General features: G+C 39.4%; 1 protein-coding gene across 1 annotated transcript in view; it reads right to left on the bottom strand.

The window, feature by feature from the left end:
* Nucleotides 1-7739: 7739 nt before the first annotated feature.
* Nucleotides 7740-21393, bottom strand: part of LOC132405255 (uncharacterized) — a 103727-nt gene continuing 90073 nt past the window's right edge. The window contains exons 10-11 of the mRNA XM_059989939.1: nucleotides 16150-16249; nucleotides 7740-11611 (exon numbers count right to left, since the gene is read on the bottom strand). Coding sequence (XP_059845922.1) covers nucleotides 11455-11611; nucleotides 16150-16249 — 257 coding nt within the window. The 3' untranslated portion in view covers nucleotides 7740-11454. The remainder of the gene's footprint in view (nucleotides 11612-16149; nucleotides 16250-21393) is intronic.

Below are 21393 nucleotides of genomic sequence, written 5' to 3'. Positions count from 1 at the left end.
AAAACTGGAGCATGAGGATGCAGCCTGGATTGCAGAGCATGTCTTATGAGGATCGATTGAGCAAGCTAGGGCTTTTCCTTTTGGAGCGAAGGAGGTGGTTACTTGTTAGAGGTGTACGTTATGATAAGGTGAGGTATAGGTAGAATAAACAGCCAGAGATTTTCTTCCTAGGGTAGAAATGGCTAATAAGAAGAGGCAAAATTTTATGGTGACTGGAGGAAAGTATGGGATGGATGTCAGAGGTACATTTTTTAAATGGAGAGTAGCAGGGTGCATGGAATATACAGTACTGCCCGGGGTGGTGGTGGTGGGGCAGATACATTCGGGATATATAAGAGAATCTTAAATAAACACATGCAAGATAGAAAAATGGAAGGCTATGTGGGAGGGAAGGGTTAGATTGATCTTAAAGTAGATTAAAACGTTGATACAGGAGTGTGGGCCAAAGGGTCTGTACTGTGTTGTAATTTTCAATGTTCTATGTTCTAAGGTACAATGTCAATATTCTTTTGTTACCACACCGGAGCACTACCTGCATAGTAAATGGGATTCAAAAACCATTTTTTTCTGACACAGAATCAAACATTTTACTTTTATTACATTAAATAAATGAAATTGTCGTTGTTTCTTATGTAAACCAAGTTAACCAAAAAGAAACATAAAGGCAAAAAGCTGGAGAAACTCAGTGGATGAGTCAGGATCTGCAAAGGCTGCATCAAAAGTGAATACAGAGTCAAAGTCCAAAGTAAATTTATTGTCAAAGTACACAAATGTCACCATATACAACCCTGAGATTCTATTTCTTATGGGCATACTCAATAAATATGTAACAGAATAATAACCATAATATTATCAGTGAAAGACCGCACCAACTTGAGTGTTTAACCAGTGTGCAAAAGACAACAACTGCACAAATACAAAAAGAAAGAAATAATAATAAATAAATAAATAAATAAATAGATAGACAAATAAATAAATAAATAAATGGATGGATGGATAAATAAACATAAGTATCATGAACATGAGATGAAGAGTCCTTAAAAGAGTGTCCATAGGTTGTAGGAACATTTCAATGGCGTGGCAAGTGGAGTGAAGTGGAGTGGAGTGGAGTGGAGTGGAGTGAGGGCTAATAACTGCTTCTAAACCTGGTACTTTTTCTTGAACTTCCACTGCTGCCCCCACCCTGCCTCTCCTTCACCATTTCCCATCCCCTTTACCCTCTCTCATCTTATCTCCTTCCCACCCACCAACTCCTTCTGGTGCTCCTCCCCCCCTTTCCTTTCTTCCACTGCCTTCTGTCTCTTTCACCTATCAACTTCCCAGCTCTTTACTTCATCCCTCCCCCTTCATGTTTCATCTATCACCTTTGTTTTGCTTTCCCCTCCCCCACCTTTTAAATCTATTCCTCAGCTTTTTTTCTCCAGTCCTGCTGAAGGGTTTCTACCTAAAATGTCAACAATACCCTTTTCCATAGATGCTGCCTGGCCTGCTGAGTTCCTCCAGCAGTCTGTGTGTGTTGCCTGGTACTGTTAGTCCAGAGGCTCCTGTACCTTCTTTGCAATGGCAGTGTGAGATGTGAGCATGTCCTGGGTGATGGGGGTCCCTGATGATGGATACTGACGCAAAATGTCACGTTACACAGCAGGTTTCCAGGTTTTGATGTGCATGCATAAAATAAAGCTAATCTTCAAATCTTTAATCTTTAAATCTCTTCCCTTTTACTTAAAACCTACACTTTCTAGTTTTTCATTCCCCAACGCTGGAAAAATGATTGAGTACATTCTTGTTAGTTCCCTCTCCCTGGGAGAAGATCATATACTTTCATCCTGTCTATGCCGTTTATGATGTTATACACCTTGATAAGATCACTTCTCAGTCTCCCATGCTCTAAGGAATGAAATCCAAGCCTGACCAACCTCTCAGGCTTTTGAGTCCTAGCAACATCCTTGTGAAGCTTTTTTAAAGATAGGTTAGCTTTATTTCAAGTTCAAAGTACATTTATTATCGAAGTATGTATACATTATACAACCTTGCGACTCACCTCCTTACAGGCAGTCACAAAACAAGAAATCCTGAAGAACCCTTAAAAAAAGACTGACAAACACCCAGTGTGGAGAGTGAGAAAAAGAATCAAAGTGTGCAAGCAATAAACATAAGCAAATAGCACTTAGAACAGAAATGAGTCTTCAGACAGGAAGCTTGGGTTAGCCAAAGCAGGCCCACAGCCTCAGCCTCTGTACAGCAAACAACAGAGTAAACATTGCAGAACAGCAAGCAGAACCAGCCTGACCTCACCTCTGTTCCTGTCTTTTCAATCCATCTTGCCTGGCATTTAAATTGTTTAAACAATGAGTCATTCCTTGCTCTAAGACCTGGGCCATGTTGCATCAATACACTTTTGGCCTAAACCCACCACATTTTGGCCAGTAGCTGACCATTCCACATTGGCCCTCTGCTTAGATCGATCAAAACTTTCTCTCGGTGTAGGCGGACAGTTCCCGAATCTGCCCCTGCTCTGCTCCGATCTTTCTCTGCTCTGCAGGCCCCTATTCCATCTCGAATATGTCTCAACTTCACCTCACACCCATACACTTCGACCTTCGACTCAGCCTTGCCTTTGTTGGCCTGTTCATTGTTTGTGGTGATCGTTTACTGTATTTTTTTTGCATAAGAAGTGTTATTAAGGAAGAATTTATTTGCATTTTTTGGTCTGTTAACCACCAGTAATTTGTCACACACATTCATTAAAACATGGAAACATATAAATGAAATACATCAAATCAACGAGAATTGCGCTAGGCAGCCTCCACAAGAGCCGCCACACTTTTGGTAGCAACATAGCATGCCCACAACTCACTAAACCTAACCATTTGTCTTTGCAATATGGGAGGAAACTGGAGCACTTGGTGTAAATCCCCAAGGTTACAGGGAGAACATACAGCAGAAAGAATTGAACTCTGATCACTGGCCCTGTAACATGATGCACTAATCACTATGCTACCTTGCCACCTCACTCTTTCCTTCTATCATTATAATGAAAACTGTAGGCAATACACTGTGCTGTCTTACTGGCATACGTGTCCTGGGCTGCAACATTTAGTTCTGCCATCCTGAGGTACCTACAACCCAGATATGGTCCAGGTTCCAGTAGTTCCTGTGCAGTTTTCACAATCTCCCTGTGACAAAGTTTGTTTCTGTTGACTATTCTCAATTCTATCCACATTCTAATGACGTGCTGATTGGTTAATTGGTTACGGTAATTTACACTTTATTGTAGAAAGAATTAAATGGAATTGATACACGTGGGAGGATGACTAAGTTGTCAGTGTTCTAGAAACATAAGGAACTTTGTTGGGATTGTTCGGACCAATGGACCAATGATTCAAGTGGTCTTTATCTCCATCTTATGAATTAAGTTGTCCATTAATTGTACTAAATTGAGTGGATGTGCGAGGGGATGTTTTGTACATTCAGAGAGTCTAGGTCAAAGGGTCACAGCCTCAGACTATTAGATTGTCCATTTAGAATAGAGATGAGGAGGAATTACTTCAGCCAGATGGTGATGAATCAGTGGAATTCATTGCCATAGGCAGCTGATATTTAAAACTGAGGTTGATAGGTTCTCTATTAGTCAGGGTGACAAAGTTTATGGGGAGAAGGCAGAAAAAGGGGGTTGAGAGGGATAAGTCAGCCATGAAGGAATGATAGAGCAGACTCAAAGGGGTGAATGCTCCTAAGTGTTATAGTCTTATGGGTTAAATTCAAATGCTGAATCGGTTCATCTGGAACAAGTCTATCAAATTCATCCTTATCTGATTCACAGAATTAGATCAGTGATTCAGTTACTGTGCTCTTTATGAGTCATATGATATTTTTCAGGAAATTACAGAAACTTTCCAGTTGAAATAATGCTCTTTGCTGTAATATGTGGCAATAATAATAATAAACTGATGCTTTTACATCAGGTGTAGTGTGAAAGCAACACTTTCAGATTGTCCTAATGAACCTGTTTCATTGGATGTAAGAACATAAAAAACATGACATTCTGTACTGGCTAATTTTCCTCAATTTTGACATCTATCATCTTCAAATTCTTTTTCCAACACTATAAATGCATTCTGAATAATGCAATAAAAGTCTGTAGAGTGGGGAGGTTTGCTGACTCACTGGAAACAATGAGAAGGCATTAAGCAGGTTGCTTTGTATTTGGCAAGATATATTGAGTGGTTGGATAGCAGAGTGGAGATATGTCTCTAACAAAGGAGGTGTAAAGCACTCCTTTTCTCTGCCAGCCTGCAGTTCACCGTTAGGAAAGGGATAGCTCCTGTTCAGCCTCCTGATCAGGTTCATGTGAAGGATGGTGGTGGATGGTCATTTGAGCAGCTGGTGCATATCACAAGTCCTGGTTATATGACCACTGAGGAGCTGGTTGTGGATTACAGGAGGAATGGAGACAGGCTGACCCCTGTAGACATCAATGGATCTGGGGTTAAGAGGGTAAACAGCTTTAAGTTCCTTGGCATAAACATCACCAAGGATCTCACGTGGTCTGCACATACTGGCTGTGGGGTGAAAAAGGCACAACAGTGCCTCTCTCACGTCAGACAGTTGAAGTTTTGTATGGGCTCCCAGATCCTGAGAATTTTCTATAGGGACACAATTGAGAGCATCCTGACTGGCTGCATCACTGCCTGTAGTCGTGAGCTTCCCATGATTCAGGACATTTACAAAGACAGGTGTGAAAAAAGGGCTTGAAGCTGCTACCACAACATGAAAGTTAGGACCAACAGGCTGTGGGCCAGATTCTTCCACCAGGCCATCAGACTGATTAACTCATGCTGACACAACTCTATTTCTGTGTTATATTGATTATCCTGTTGTACATAATATTTATTATAAATAACTATAAAATGCACATTGCACATTTAAACAGAGATGTAACATAAAGATTTTTACTCCACGTGTATGAAGGATGTAAATAATAAAGTCAATTCCATTCAATTCAATTCACTGACAACAGGCATAAAATCTCTGAAGAGTTTTGCTAATGGCTGGGGTCTCCCATCTTGAAAAGGGAGCTGCCTAGAAAAAAGCAATGGCAAACCACTTCTGTCGAAAAATTTGCCAAGAACAATCATGATCATGAGACCCTGAGTGACTACATCATCCAACACAGCACATAATGAGGATGATGATAATGAGTGGTCTGTCACAGAGATTAGTTCTGGGGGTCTTAATATTTTACAATCTTTATAATTAGTTTGGTTCAAGAGCCCAAAGCTGTGATTGTTCAGGATTACGGGAAAGTTAATTGTGAAGTGTGTATAAGGGGCATGCAAGGGGATATTGAAAAGATATGGAGTGAACCACAGCCTGTCATTAGGAATGTCATGAATAGAAAAATGCAAAATGACCAGTTTTGGCAAGAACATGAAGAAGAGAATATAATGTAAATGATGAGAGTTTGCAAAGGTCTAGGATGCTGAAGGATTTGGATTTTCTAATGCATGATTGATAGCAAGCTAAAGTGCAGGAATAGCAGTTTATTAGAAAAACTATCCAAATATTATTGCTTATCACTAGGGAAAAGTTACAGCTGTTGAAGTGCATGAGTTACTGTTGCTACTAATGTCTATGTCCCTGGTTATTCAGAATTATTGTGAATGCTTTCACTAGTTAATCTGGTATTGAATTATTTAAGGATGCATACATCTGCCTTATACCTTCACCTGAAATCTCTCCTCTGGATCACACTGTATCTTTTGGGCAGAGATAGAGACTGTGTTAGTTTTGACTTATGGTAAAGGTCCCATTGAAATGAAAAATGGAATATTTTCTCTATGCAGAATGTTGTAATACTGATTGATTCATCCCTGTGAACTGCTTATATGACCTATAGACTCCTTACAACTCATGTTCTCAGTATTATTTTATTTGCACAGTTTATCTTCTTTCACACATCAGTTAAGTTTGTCAGTCTTACTCAGTTTTCCCCTCCTCCTTCCCTTTCTCCTGTTGTCCACTCTCCTCTCCTATCCGATTCTTTCTTCTTCAGCCCTTGACCTTTCCCACTGACCTGACTGCACCTATCACCTTCCAGCTGGCTTTTTCCCCTCTTCCCACCTTTATATTCAGGCATCTTTCCTCTTCTTTTCAGTACAGGAGAAGTACAGAAGTACATGGACTGCTTGCTCTTTTCCTTAGATACTGCCTGAGCTCCTCCAGCATTCTGTGTATGTTGCTTTGGATTTCCAGCAGCTGCAGGCTTTCTTGTGTTTGTATAGTTCGCTTTGTGAAGTCTATTGTATTTTGTGTTTTATTCCCTCTAAACACAAGTGCCCACAAGGAAAGACTGTCAAAGCAGAATATGGTAACATATTCTTTGATAATAAATTTACTTTGATCTTGAACCTTGAGCTTTGAAAATTAGCCTCCCCTCTATGGACTCCAGACATTCTCTCTTCTTCGTCTCACTGGGCAGAAGATACAAAAGCCTGAAAAGACAAACCAGCTGGCTCAAGGATAATTTCTCTCCCACCATTCTGCTGAATGGACCACTTGTATAACCTCTTGACCTCACAATCTACCTCATCATGGCCTTTCACCATCTTGCCTGCCTGCACTACATTTTCTGTACAACACTGTATTCTGCATTTTGTTATTATTTTTACTTTGTACTACCTTGCTCTGCTGATGTGATGAAAAGATCTTTATGGATGGAATGCAAAACAATGTTTCTCATTGTACCTCAGCACATGCAACAATAATGATACCATTTAATTTACCAATTCCTTGGTATTATCATATCAGAGGATCTGTCCTGGGACAAGCACATAAGTGCCGTTACAAAGAAGGCATGACAGTGTCTCTATTTCTTAGGTGTTTTCATAGATTCAGCTTGTTATCTAAAACTTTGAAAAACTACTACAGATGCACAGTGAAGAATATTCTGACTGGTTGCATCATGGCCTGAAATAGAAATGGAAGAAAGAATGGAAAAACTTCCAAATGGTAGCAGATATAGCTCAGTCCATCACAGTCAAAGTCCACGCCTTCACTGAGCACGTCTTCAAGGAGTGCTGCCCCAAGAAAGCAACATCCATTTTCAAGGACCTCCACCATCCAGGCCATGCTGTCTTCTTTCTGCTGCATTGAGAAGGGAGTTTGGGAATCTTAGGTCCCACACCACTAGATTCAGGAACAGTTATTACCCTTCGACCATCAGGCTCCTGAACCAATGTGGATAACTTCATTTGCCTTGACTATGAACTGATTCCACAACCTGTGGATTCACTTTCAAGGACTCTAAACTCATGTTCTCAGTACTATTGGTTGATTTATTATTTGCATTTGCACAATTTATCCACTTTTGCTCATTGGTTGTTTGTCAGTCTTTACTTGTATTCTATTTGTATCTCTTCATTCTGTTGTGAATGCTTGCAAGAAAATGAACCTCAAGGTGACATTTGGTGACATATAGTTTGATAATAAATTTACTTTGAACTTTGACTAGTAACTTTAAGTAGAATATCAGTGCAGAAAGAATAAAGGTGTCAGTCCAGTTCATCCACATATGAGAGTGGAGATAAATTGTCTGGTTATTTAAAAAAATGATTGGGTACCGTGATGAGAAATTCAGAGTACTAGAGAGGAGAGTTTAAGCATGATAAATTGCCTTTTTTGCTCTGTCATTCCTTTTGAACGCTGCCCTTTGGTAATCAAAACAATGGACACATTGGTTGGATTAAAAGGAATAATTTTATTGGAAAGACTGAATTTAGAGCAAAACATTACTAATATAATCCAATGCAATTAAAATGAAAGCAAGATTTTAACATTAGGATTACAGCAAATTTAGGTCAGAAGAGCAATACAGGGTACAATATACTCACTCAGTGTTATACAGGCTATCATATTGAAGTTGGCAATTGCAAGCAAATCTCAAAAGTAGAACATGAGCTTCATAAGAAAGGATCTATCACCTTCATGTTTGACTAATATTATATGTAGAAAGCAGTGTATAAGAAGTCTACAACACCACATGGTATAATTGTAATAAAACGAGTTTTAGCAAAAACATCAAGAAACTACAAAGAGATTCACAATGTCTCAAGATCTAATTCAGTCTTCTTTTTTCCCCTAAGAAATAAGACAGATACTAGTATATGGATATATTCATATTTGTTAATCACAGGACACATTCAGCATGCCTAAATATTAAAACAGCTATAGACTACCCACTGGTTGCCAAGGCTTCATTCTCAAAGCTATGGCTGATTAATTCAGTCCTAAGAGAACATATGTTATAGGGTTATCGCTAGTGTTAAAATAAATGTTACATGATAGGACTTGTTTCTAAATATTTCAAGTCTCTGATTCTCTAATCTTTTGTCCCAATCATGGTTGCCACCTATCTAGGATTAAACTGGACAACCCAATGCTTTCCCCCCTCCCAATTTTTTTAACCCTTTCTTTACTCCTGAAGGCACTGACTTGGACTGTTTGTGGGTTCCTGGGCATAAACAACCCTTCTGTACCCTGAAAAGCAACACAACTGGCCATCTGAAATTTTTAAAAAAACAAAATGCTGGAAGTACTCAGCAGGTCAGGTGGCATTTGAGGGGAGAGGAACAGGGTCAGGGTTTCAGGTGGATAACCTTTCACCAGAACCTGGAACCTTCTCATGTCTGCTCTTCAAAGACGCTTTCTGGTAGTGTTGCTAGTTTGCAGACCAAGTCTGGATGATTGTCCCTTACCAATACACCAAGGCTTTTTCCAGCTCTGTTTATTGTTCATGCTGAGCCCACTGGCAGACAGTAGGATATGGCTTCCTCCAAGCTGATGTTAGTGAACTGGAAGCCCAGTCTGTATCCCTCCCATATTTTACTTCCAATTGGGAAGTGTGCAAAAGGGGACACCTCAGTTGCTCATTCATTTTACAGCCCTGGAAAACATTGAAATCTACTCCAGTGAATCAATTCAGGAATTTGTAAACTAAAGACTACATAATAAATTTGTTTTTATTTTCATCCCTCTCTCGGGCAGAATTACATTTCACCTTTATTAAAAGATACCTGAAAACTCAGGCCAGGACCCCACTATGCATTCAGTCTGATCCAATCTCTTTGTCCGATTTGGCTCCTTCATAAGGTGGCAACCATTGCCCCATATATACCCCTTTTTTTGGTATTTTAATATATTTTTCTCCTTCCTTACCCTCCATTCTATTGTTCTGAAAGCTTTTGTCATTATGACTATGTTACAAGTCTATACAAAGACACTCAACCTGCATCATTGAGAACATCATCACTAATTTTATTTATTTATTTAGAGATAAATCACGCAACAGGTCCTTTCAGCCCAAAGAGCTGTACGGCCCAGCAAACCACACATATAACCCTAGCCTAATCACAGGACAATTTGCAATGACCAATTAACCTACTAACTGGTATAACTTTGGACTGTGGGAATAAACCGAAACCCCCAAAGAAAACCCATACGGTCACGGGAGGAGTGTACAAACTCCTTACAGTCAGCACCAGAATTGAACTCTGAACTCCAGATTGCTCCAAGCTATAGTAGCGTTACGCTAACTACTACATTGCCATGGTACCCTTATATCCTTGGATCTGCTGCCCTGGGTCACCAAGGGAGAGAAGTGGACAGTGATCCAAAGGAGTGAGATGAGCAGTGGTTTTTCTACTTAGCTAGATGCTCTCAGAGTCCATCTGCAAGTTCTGGGCCATTCCTGATGCGACTAATGGTGGAAAAGCAGCGTCAATTATTTTCTCACTTGCTTTGTTTCTCTCCTCTTTTCTGTTCTGCCACACCCCTTCTAAAACTAAATGTGGGGCATTAAACAGAGAACAATTTACAGAAAATGTAATGCAAGCGATAACCCACAGAGTGACGTACATGCACAAAGCGAAAGTGAACTCTTAACATGTTCCTTAATCTATGTTAAGGCTGCGTGACATTTTAGACTGAACAAAATGGAGACACGAGACAATAAGTGTTTGACTGAATTTAAATTGTGGCTGCTCACATGTGTAACAGACGTTTGAATCAGGGAATGGTTTTTTTTTAATGTTTCTGTAGTGTCCCAGCAAAATTGAGGATTAAATTTATATACATTATTTTTTCAGGATAGGCACAATTTCTCAGTGATGCAAGTCAGAGTGGTTTCATTTCCATTGGTGTTAATTCATTGAAGGTGGAATTAGATAGTCTGTGCCAATTATCCTGGTAATGTGGCCTAATGCCAACACAGTCTCATCTGGCAGCACTGGAAATTTTAATTTTAAATATCTCCAGACTGCTGTGAGATAAACAACCCAGCCATTCTCCTCTTGACTTCAGCATTAAGGACCCTTCCCATCCATCCTACCTTGTACCAGCAGGCCTAAGGAACCACAGTAAGAATAAGGACTGCCAGGCTGGGTAACAGCTTACTCCCCCAGGCTGTGAGGCTTCTGAACACCTTGCTATCACCCAGTACACATTATTTATGTTTGTGCCACTAGCATTATATTGTTGTATATTTAACTATATGTCATATAAGCATTTTATGTCAACTTGTTTATCTACAGAATACTTTTAATATCTGCTAATATTATTGTGTGAATATTTTTTTACGCACTTTATGTGATACATGTACTGAGTTTTGCACCTTGGTCCCAGAGGAACTTTATTTCGTTTAGCTGTATACATGTGTATGGTTGAGTGATAATAAACTGGAACTTGAACTAGATGGAGAGAGCAAAGGAATTCTGTTCAGAGGCAACTGTAGGTCCTATCAATTGCTCCAGCTGAACTCAATTTGGGAAGCTTAGGAAGGAAGCTTGTGACGAATGATGGTGAGGTCTGGGATAAATCTCCCATTGGAACTCAGTACCCCATTCCAAAAAGAAGCCCTTGATCAAGTCAGTGCTTGAGACTACTAACAAATTTAATTTTCCCCAGTGCGTTTGAAAAGAAAATCACTAACAATTTCCTGGTGGCAATGATGTCCAGAATAATATCTCAAAATCTGGAATTGGTTGCCTTTAATTCTGAGCTGGCAAGGCATAATACCGCGCAAACCTAATGCATAGTATCTTCAGGCAATTGAGACCTCCTTAAACAATTGTGCATGGCATAAATTGCCACATTTCTGTTGTAATACTTGTTAAATTGGAGGATTGCAGAGAATTTTGAACACTATCAATGAAAATCAAAATTTAAAAAATCCATTCCCTTTCAAACTAATACTTAGTGCAGCAAAGGGCTTCTTTGGCCCAATTAATTTTTTTTTTTGAAGTGACATTTAGTTTTTTTTTTAAAAAGACGTGCTTTTGTCATGCAGCTCCATTTTATGATTTTCACAATTATTGAAATGTTTAGTCTGACCCCCTCTTTTATTTACCACTTTTTTTCTTCTTCCCAAAAGTTATGAAGGACTTCTTTCCTTCACGCTCAGTTGTTGACTTGCCGGAGAGGGTGGTGGTGGTCCCCGGAATGTAGACGTTGTGTAGATAATCGGAGGCTTGATGGTGAGCAGGAAATTTCACAGCGAGCCTCGGTGTCCAACTCTGGTCTCCAGCTGCCCGGACGGGTGATGCCTCTACGATCTCTAAAATGGGATATTAAGTACAAGGTTAGTTACTTTTCCTGGTGTGGTCAGAGTCGAGCACCCGAGGTTCTGTTTAATGCAGCTGTTTAGTTTGTTACTGTTTTCCCATTCACGATTCTTTTGCCAAGCCTGTAGTTAGAATGCCGCTACATTTGGAAGCATAACACGTACTTTGATTTATATGGCACCCCTTCCTATGTAGATCAGGTTTTGTAGGAATATCTGTTGTTCAAATCTATATTTTCAGTTAACCAATCTTCTTTTAGCTGATGAATTACAGCCATCAATATCCACTGTAATGTGGTTAGAAAGAGACCAGTTATCATAATTTTACATAATGTTGAAGATCACAAAGAAGGTTCACCATCTTTGTCCCTTTTCATCCAATGTGATAAGTGGCGATAATTTAACTCTCCTGTTAAAAACATGCCAAAGAAAGTCTTGCATGTATACAGACCCAAAGAGACCTTGTGACTGGAGTCATGTGTAACATAGGTAGGTGCAGGTGTTGCTATGATTAAGTAATATCCAGTTTTATATAGGGTAGGATCCCACAATCAACAAAGAAGTGATTGTAGAAAATGCCTTCTCAATGGAGTTAAATTTTCGCCACACACCACGTGATGAGCTGTTCTTTAAAAGGGTTATACATTAACCTGGAGGACGCTTGGCATCATGATTTAAATCACCAAACTTACTGAAGGTTTTAAACACTGTAAGTTAATAGCCTGTTAGTGATGATTCCCATTTATCAAGTCTGGGATAATTGGAATGAAGAAATTTCCCATGAAGAGTTAGTGAAGCACAAATTGATAACATGCAACCATATTCAAAATGCAGAACTTCAACCATCATAACTTCCAGAAGATGCACAGGTTTACAGATGCACTGTGAAGTTTTGGTCATTGTTCCATTTACAGCAGCACTGAAGCATTATCTTCACCAGCTGTGAACAGCACCATACCACCAAATATTCTGTACAGATTTGCCAAAGCTTTCAATAAAAATGAGTTAATCATAAAGATAATTTCCCAAAGTGTAATAATAGGTTGCTTTTTTCACAACTGTAAATAAAATGTAGGTTTGCTATGCAGGAAATACAGTACCTAGAGTCAATTCCAATCTGCTGTTAAAAGCTATCTTGATCTTCCAATTGGTATGTTTTAAGGGCCACCAACAATAATTATAATGCATATGACATAGTCCAGAATTAGTTCATTTGTCCCATTGAATCTACTCCACCATTCCATCATGGCTGATTTATTATCCCTCTCTAATCCACATACCAGCCTTCTCCCCCATATCCTTTGGTGCCCTTACTAGTCAACGACCTATCAACCTCCACTATATAGACACTCAATAACTTGGCCTCCACAGCATCTGTGGCAATGAACTCCACAGACTTACTATCCCCTGGCTGTAGAAATGCTCCTCAGCTCTGCTCTAATGAGACATCCTTCTATTCTCAGGTGGTGCCCGCTGGCCCTAGACTCCCCCACTACAGGAAACATTCTCTCTAGATCCACTCTATCTATACTCTATAGGTTTCAATACTCGGTAGATTTAAATGAGATTCCCCTGCCTCTTTCAGTGAGATCTCCCTCATTCAATGAGATCATCTTTCAACTTTTACATATGCAGAAGCAAGTAGAATTTATATTTCACCCTTGGTGAAGTTGAACTAATGGAGGGAAAACTGGTGCATAATAGCTTTTCATTCCTCCCACAAACCTCTGGAAAATATCCATTAACCTAATCACTATGCTATCAGACTGAATTTGAAAATGAGCAAAATAAAAGCAGAAAAATTGGTCTTAATCTTGGATTTTGGCAGTTATTAACCAAAATTCACTGGCAAACCTATATGCATTTCAATGCTTTTTTAAAATTTCCATTAATGTGTCATTTAGTGTGTCCAGCAGGACTGGAATTTTAAAAAGCTGAGATGTAGAGAGAATGTTTCCCACAGTGGAGTAGTCTAAGATCATAGTCTCAGAATAGAAGGATGGTTCTTTAGAACAGAGATGAGGAGGAATTTCTTTACCCAGAGGGTGGTGAATCTATCGAATTCATTGTCACAGATGGCTGTAGAAGCTAAACTATTGGGAAAATTTAACGTGGAGATTGATAGGTTCTTGATTAGTAAGGGCATCAAAAGTTACAGGAAGAAGGCAGGAGAAGGGGCTAAGAAAGATAATAAATTAGCCATGATAGAGTGGTGGAGCAGTCTCAATGGGCCAAGGGGGTTTATTCTGCTCCTATGTCGTATGATCTAATAAACTTTGGGGTGGTCAGTAGATTTGGGTTGGGAGGGGGGCGGTGGTGTTGAACTGATTTGTTCAGTATTCTAACCCACAAGAATTAATAAAAAATTATGTTTCATTATCTCATCATTTCTGCTGGAGAACTATGGTTTGGTTTGCTCATCTGCTCAAATCAATGATGACTTTTTTTCTCTTGGATTGTCAAATCAGTTAAAGAACCTGCAAATTAATTTGCTGTTAAATATTAGACCCCGTGAAAGCTTTGACTCGGCAGAACTATGGGGTAAATTGTGCATTGCTGTTAGATTGTTATTCAAAGCACAGTACAATTCATTTAACAAAGCACCCTCCTGCCAGACATTCAATACATGCATAAATAAAGTAATACACAGGAGCCTCTTGGCAGCTCCTTCTGACCAGATTCGGAATCTAAATCTTCATCTGTTGCGTGGTCTTCAGCAGTATAGACAACAGAAGTCTCAACCACAATGTATTTGATATACAAGATAGGGAAGCTTCAAGTTTTGATCCCTTTTCAAAGCTGAGCTGTCTATCAACCAAGGTAGCAAGAGAGATGCCCTTAATCTGAGGGAGGGAGACTGGCGGATTGGAAAAAGTGGGTGAGTGGAGACTGGCGGATTGGAAAAAGTGGGTGAGTGGAGAGTGGGGGTGGGGCAGAGTGTATGCAGAAAACCATTTTGTCTCTTTTAATTACCCTTGTGATGACTAATATGGGAATATATATTAGTACTGATGTGACAAAGGTAGGACTGAGCTCCATAAAGATATAAGACCATGCATCAAGATTGATGGAAGTGTCAAGATATATAAATACTAGCAAAGTGAAATACAGTTTGAATCAAGCTTTAAAAAAAAAGTTTGTATATTTACGGATAGAGCACAGAACAAGCCTTTCTGGCCTAACCACCCAGCAAACCACCTATTTAACCCCAGCCTAATCACAGGACAATTTAGAATGACCAATTAACTTATTAACCGGTAGCCTTTGGAAAGTGGGAGGAAACCAGACCATCCAGAGAAATCCCATGCAGTCTCGGGAGAATGTACAAACTCCTTACAGACAGTGTTGGAATTGAATATGGAACTCCAGTGCCCTGAGCTGTAATAGGGTCATTCTAACCGCTATGTTATGGTAGTGCACAACATTAATAGAACAGAAGAATATAAGCAGAGTGGGACACATGGTCTTTGAAGTACATTGTCCAGGGCCCAAGAGCACAGCCTCAGAATACACAGCCTTTACAACTGAGGTGAGGAGGAACATCTTTACCAGAGGGTGGTGCATCTGTGGAATTTGGCTGTGGAGGCCAAATTGTTGGGTGTATGTATAGTGGACGTTTATAGGTTCTTGATTAGTAAGGGCATCAAAGGTCATGGGTGAAGGCAGGAGAATGGGTTTGAGAAAGAAAATAATCAGCAATGATAGAACAGCAGAGCAAACTCGATGAGCCATATGGCATAATTCTGCTCCTATGTCTTTTGTTTTAATGGTCTTAATTCACATCTAAAAACCTACCAATCTCAACGCAGAATATACACATTGAGTGCTAGCTCAAATATGTGGATATGGATGGTGAATATTTACATGTTCCGAACTATCAAGATCCTTTAGTCTGCAGTGATCATATGAGTTCATTTCCCACAGAGATGGAAACTTGTTTTGGTTCTCTTGCCTAGAACTTCTAGTCAGTTACAAGAGCATCTCTGTTGCTACTTCAAGTTATAAGGATTGGATCTGGAGTCATTCTGCCCTCAGATATTCAAACATACAATGGATAATACTCCCAACTGAAACACAGGGAATTAGTTCTATCCTGGAGTAAGGCATAGCCAAGATCTTCTCAGCAATGAATTCCAAGGGTAGTGAATTACTTCAAAAGGTTTTATTAGTTAACATTTAATACAGATACATATTCAAGGAATGATTGTCATAATTTCTGCAATTGGTGGCACCTTCCCCAACTGCTCAAGAATAAAAATTGATGAATGCAATTATGTCCCCATAAGATTTCTTTGGCTTTAAAATCACATTGATGTATGAACATTTAATAATTACACCATTTCTATAAAAGCCTCAACCTTGTTATTTCGAAGGGATTAATGCTTCTTAGGGCAGCATAGGTAAGTTAAGCGATAACACACTGAAATACAGGCTGAATTATTTTAAAGCATTGTGCATTGGGTTAGTGCAATAATTCCTTTGCTCCAGGCACACATGGAAGCACATATCAGGAATTCAAGTGTAGTGGTTACCGTGTCTGGTTTACAGCCCAAGGACCATGGAGGCTGCCAACAGGGAAAGCAGTGAACTCCACGCTTGAATTACTGATACGTGCTCCGGAGGTACGAGACTCTGTAAGAAAGATCATAGAAGATATATAAAGTTAAGTTTTCCCATCTGAAGTAACTGCACATTGAGGAATCCATCCAATTCACTCAATGATTCAGACTTACATGACAACGTGTATAACATGACAACAGCAGCAACAATAAAAGTAAATACGTCCACGTATCTTAACAATAATACAAATGTCTAAGGACATTTCACGGAAGATAGGGGACAAAGTAATCAGCAATATTTAGAAATATTAATCTTTAGAAAATTTCACTGAATATCTGTGACATGGAAAGAGGCCATTCAGCCTATTAAAATTGTTCAGAGGAACCACTCTAAAATTTAATATCTCAACATCCTAACATGAAATAAGTACATTAGGGATATTTAAAATCCTTCTGAACAGGCACATAGATGAAAGTAAAATGGAGGGCTATGGGTGAGGGAAGGGTTAGATTGATCATGATGTAGGTTGGTCCCATCATGGTAAATAAAATACAGTGTTGGGAAGTGTATGGTCATGCATTTTGGTAGAAGAAATAAAAGCAGAGACTATATTCAAAATGGAGAGAAAATTTTAAAAAACGGAGTTGCAAAGGGACTTGGGAGTCCTTGTGCAGGCTGAGTTGGTGGTGAGGAAGGCAAATGTAATGTTAGCATTCACTTCAACAGGACTTAGGGGTGATTGATCATAATATGACTGAATTCAGCCTGAAATTTGAGAAGGAGAAGCTATAGTCAGACGTACCAGTATTATAGTGGAGAAAACAGAATTACAGAGGCATGAGAGAAGAGTTGGACAGAATTGATTGGAAATGAACACTGGCAGGGATGATGGCAGAGCAGCAATAGCTGGAATTTCTAGAAACAATTCAGAAGGGACAGGATATATACATCCGACAGAGAAAGAGTATTCTAAAGGAAAGATGACACAACCATCTTTGGTGAAGACCGATGCAAAATACTTAAGTCAAAGAGAAGTCAAAGCCAACATAAAAGCCAAAGAGAGGGCATACAATACAGCAAAGATTAGTGGGAAGATAGTTGATTGAGAAACTTTTAAAAACCAACAGAAGGCAACTAAAAAAAGTCATTATGAAGGTAAAGATGGAATACAAAAGTAAGCTGGCCAATAATATTAAAGAGGATACCAGAAGATTCTTCAGATACATAAAGTGTAAAAGCAAGGTGAGAGTAGATATCAGACGGCTGGAAAACAATGCTGAAGTGATAGTAACAGGGGACAACGAAATAGCAGACAAACTTAAGTATTTTGCATCGGTCTTCACCATGGAAGATATAGCAGTATGATGGAAGTTCCAATTAACAGTGGGTATAAAGTGGGTGAAGATAACATAACTAGAGAGAAGGTTCTTGGGAAACTGAATGGTCTGAAGGCAGATAAGTCACCTGGTGTACATCCCAGATTTCTGAAAGAGGTGGGTGAAGAGATCATGGAGGCACTATTAATGATCTTTCAAGAACCTCTAGGTTCTAGGATGGTTCTGGAAGAATGAAAAATTGTAAATGTCATTCTGCTCTTCAAGAAAGGAGAGAGGCAAAAGAAAGAAAACTATAAGCCAATTAGTCCAACCTCATTTGTTGGGAAGAGTTGGAGTCGATTATTAATGATGAGCTCTCAGGGTACTTGGAGGCACATAATAAAATAAGCCGCAGTCAGCATAGTTTTGTCAAGGGAATATCTTGTCTGACAGATCTGTTGGAACTTTTGAAAGAGGAACCAAGCAGGAATGAGGAGAATCGATTGATGCGTACTTGGATTTTCAGAAGGCCTTTGATAAGATGCCACACATAAGGCTGCTTAACAATCTACGAGCCCATGGTATAACAGGAAAGATTCTAACATGGATAAAGTAGTGGATGATTGGCAGGATGGAATATAGTGACAGGAAGTCTATGTCATGCACTTTGGTAGAAGAAATGAAAGAGTTGACTATATTCTAAATGGAGCAAAAATACAAAAAGCTGAGATGCAAAGGGACTTGGGAGCCCTTGTACAGGATTCCCTAAAGGTAACTTGCAGGTTAAGTCTGTGCTGAAGAAGGCAATTGTAATGTTAGCATTCATTTTAAAAGGACTAGAATATAAAAGCAAAGATGTAATGTTGAAACTTTACAAAACACTGGCGAGGCCTCATTTGTGAGCATGTCTGGACCCCTTATCTTAGAAAGGATGTGCTGAAATTAAAGACGGTTCAAAGGAGGTTCATGAAAATGATTCCAGGATTGAATGGCTTGTCATTTGAAGAGTATGTGGTGGCTCTGGGCTTGTATGCACAAGAATTCAGAAAAATGAAAGGTGACCTCGTGGATATCTATTGAATGGTGAAAGATCTTGATAGAGTTGATATGCAGATGATGTTTTCTATGATGGGAGAGTCTAAGACCAGAGGATAGCCTGAGTATAGAAGGGTATCCTTTTAGAATGCAAATGAGGAGGAATTTCTTCAGCCAGAGGGTGGCAAATCTGTGGAATTCTTTGCACAGGCAGCTGTGGAGGCCAAATCTTTAAGTATATTAAGTTAGAGGTTGATAAATTCTTGATTGGTCAGGGCATGAAGTGATACGGGGAGAAGGCAGGACGATGGGGACGAGAGAAAAATTTGATCAGCCATGATGAAATGGCAGAGCAGACTCGATGGGCCAAATGGCCTAATTCTGCTCCTATATCTTATGGTTTCATGATTATAAGATCAGCAGAACATCATGTGCTAAAGGGCCTGTTCGATGTTCTATGTTTCATATTCTATTTGGAAGTTTGAGTTTTGACAGTATTCTTAAAGGTGAACTGAGAGCAAGGGGATTTTTTGTAAGCATTCTACAGAAGACGGCCAAGGTCTCTGAAGGCCTTGGCACCAAGAATGAGCAAATATTAGTACAGAAAAATGAGGATAGATGTATTCAGCTAAAGAATGAAGGAACAGAGGTAAAGTGTTTGGGATGACAAGGGAGCTATTTATAGGTAGGATCAAGATTGACAATGACTTCCTATTATGCATATAATCAAGATAATCCTAAAGTACTCCACTGGTTGGATTAAATACAGTGGATAAAGAACTGATTAGATTGCAGGACTGAAATCTTGATCATTGAAATGGATTTCTTTGAAAGAGGTGAAGTGAAGTTTAGAGAAGGATTTCAGATAACAGGGTTAGGTTAGAAGTGGGATAGATGGAAATTGACAAAACAAAAAGACCAGGATCAACAGAATGAAGAGTTTTTTGGTGGGGAGGCAAGTATGATGGGAGGATATGGAGAGAGGTATACAAGTCTGAAGAGAAAGGGAGCTGAGACACAAAGTGTTGGAGGAACTCAGCAAGTTAGACAGAAATTATGGCTAGTAAAACACAGTCGACATTTCAGAATGAGAGATGCTGCCTCAACAATGTTGAGTTCCTCCAACATTTTGTGTGTGTTGCTCTGGTTTACCAGCATCTGCAGAATCTGTGTTTATGGCGACTGTGAGAGGTGTCAGACAATGAAAGAATTTAAAGGGTAAGGATTTGAAATTATTTCATTGGAAAATGTGAGTCAAAAATATTAAGTGCTGAAGAAGGGTCTCACCCCAAAGTGTCAAATGTTTATTCATTTCTATAGATGCTGCCTGAATTGCTGAGTTCTTGTAACATTTCATGAGTGTTGCTCTGGATTTCCAGCACCTGCAGAAGCTCTTGTGTCAGTGATGATGATGTTGTATGCGAGCAATGATAAATTACTTTCATGTAGTACATTTAACCATATTACATGTACATTTACCAGCATTTAATAGCAGGGGCTCTGATAGAAATATTTCAAATGTCATTAGAAATGTGGATGGTGCCGGAGGATTGGCGTATTGCTCATGTGGTTCCATTGTTTAAAAAGGGTTCTAAGAGTAAACCTAGCAATTATAGGCCTGTCAGTTTGACGTCAGTGGTGGGTAAATTAATGGAAAGCATTCTTAGAGATGGTATATATAATTATCTGGATAGACAGGGTCTGATTAGGAACAGTCAGCATGGATTTGTGTATGGAAGGTCATGTTTGACAAATCTTATTGAATTTTTTGAAGAGGTTACGAGGAAAGTTGATGAGGGTAAAGCAGTAGATGTTGTCTATATGGATTTCAGTAAGGCCTTTGACAAGGTTCCGCATGGAAGGTTAGTTAGGAAGGTTCGATCGCTAGGTATTAATATTAAAGTAGTAAAATGGATTCAACAGTGGCTGGATGGGAGATGCCAGAGAGTAGTGGTGGATAACTGTTTGTCAGGTTGGAGGCCGGTGACTAGTGGTGTGCCTCAGGGATCTGTACTGGGTCCAATGTTGTTTGTCATATACATTAATGATCTGGATGATGGGGTGGTAAATTGGATTAGTAAGTATGCAGATGATACTAAGGTAGGTGGCATTGTGGATAACGAAGCAGGTTTTCAAAGCTTGCAGAGAGATTTAGGCCAGTTAGAAGAGTGGGCTGAACAATGGCAGATGAAGTTGAATGCTGATAAGTGTGAGGTGCTACATTTTGGTAGAAATAATCCAAATAGGACATACAGGATAAATGGTAGGGCATTGAAGAATGCAGTAGAACAGAGTGATCTAGGAATAATGGTGCATAGTTCCCTGAAGGTGGAATCTCATGTGGATAGGGTGGTGAAGAAAGCTTTTGGTATGTTGGCCTTTATAAATCAGCGCATTGAGTATAGGAGTTGGGATGTAATGTTAATATTGTCCAGTGCATTGGTAAGGCCGAATTTGGACTATTGTGTACAGTTCTGGTCACCGAATTATAGGAAAGATGACAACAAAATAGAGAGAGTACAGAAAAGATTTACTAGAATGTTACCTGGGTTTCAGCACCTAAGTTACAGGGGAAGGTTGAACAAGTTAGGTCTTTATTCTTTGGAGTGTAGAAGGTTGAGGGGGGACTTGATAGAGGTATTTAAAATTATAAGGGGGTAGATAGAGTTGACGTGGATAGGCTTTTTCCATTGAGAGTAGGGGAGATTCAAACAAGAGGACATGAGTTGAGAGTTAGGGAGCAAAAGTTTAGGGGTAACACAAGGGGGAATTTCTTTACTCAGAGAGTGGTAGCTGTGTGGAACGAACTTCTAGTAGAAGTGGTAGAGGCAGGTTCGGTATTGTCATTTAAAGTAAGATTGGAAA

Source organism: Hypanus sabinus, chromosome 15 (genome assembly GCF_030144855.1).
Source record: "Hypanus sabinus isolate sHypSab1 chromosome 15, sHypSab1.hap1, whole genome shotgun sequence".
Lineage (NCBI taxonomy): Eukaryota > Metazoa > Chordata > Chondrichthyes > Myliobatiformes > Dasyatidae > Hypanus > Hypanus sabinus.
Note: the sequence above shows the minus strand (reverse complement) of the source record. Positions and strands in the feature narration are given on the sequence as shown.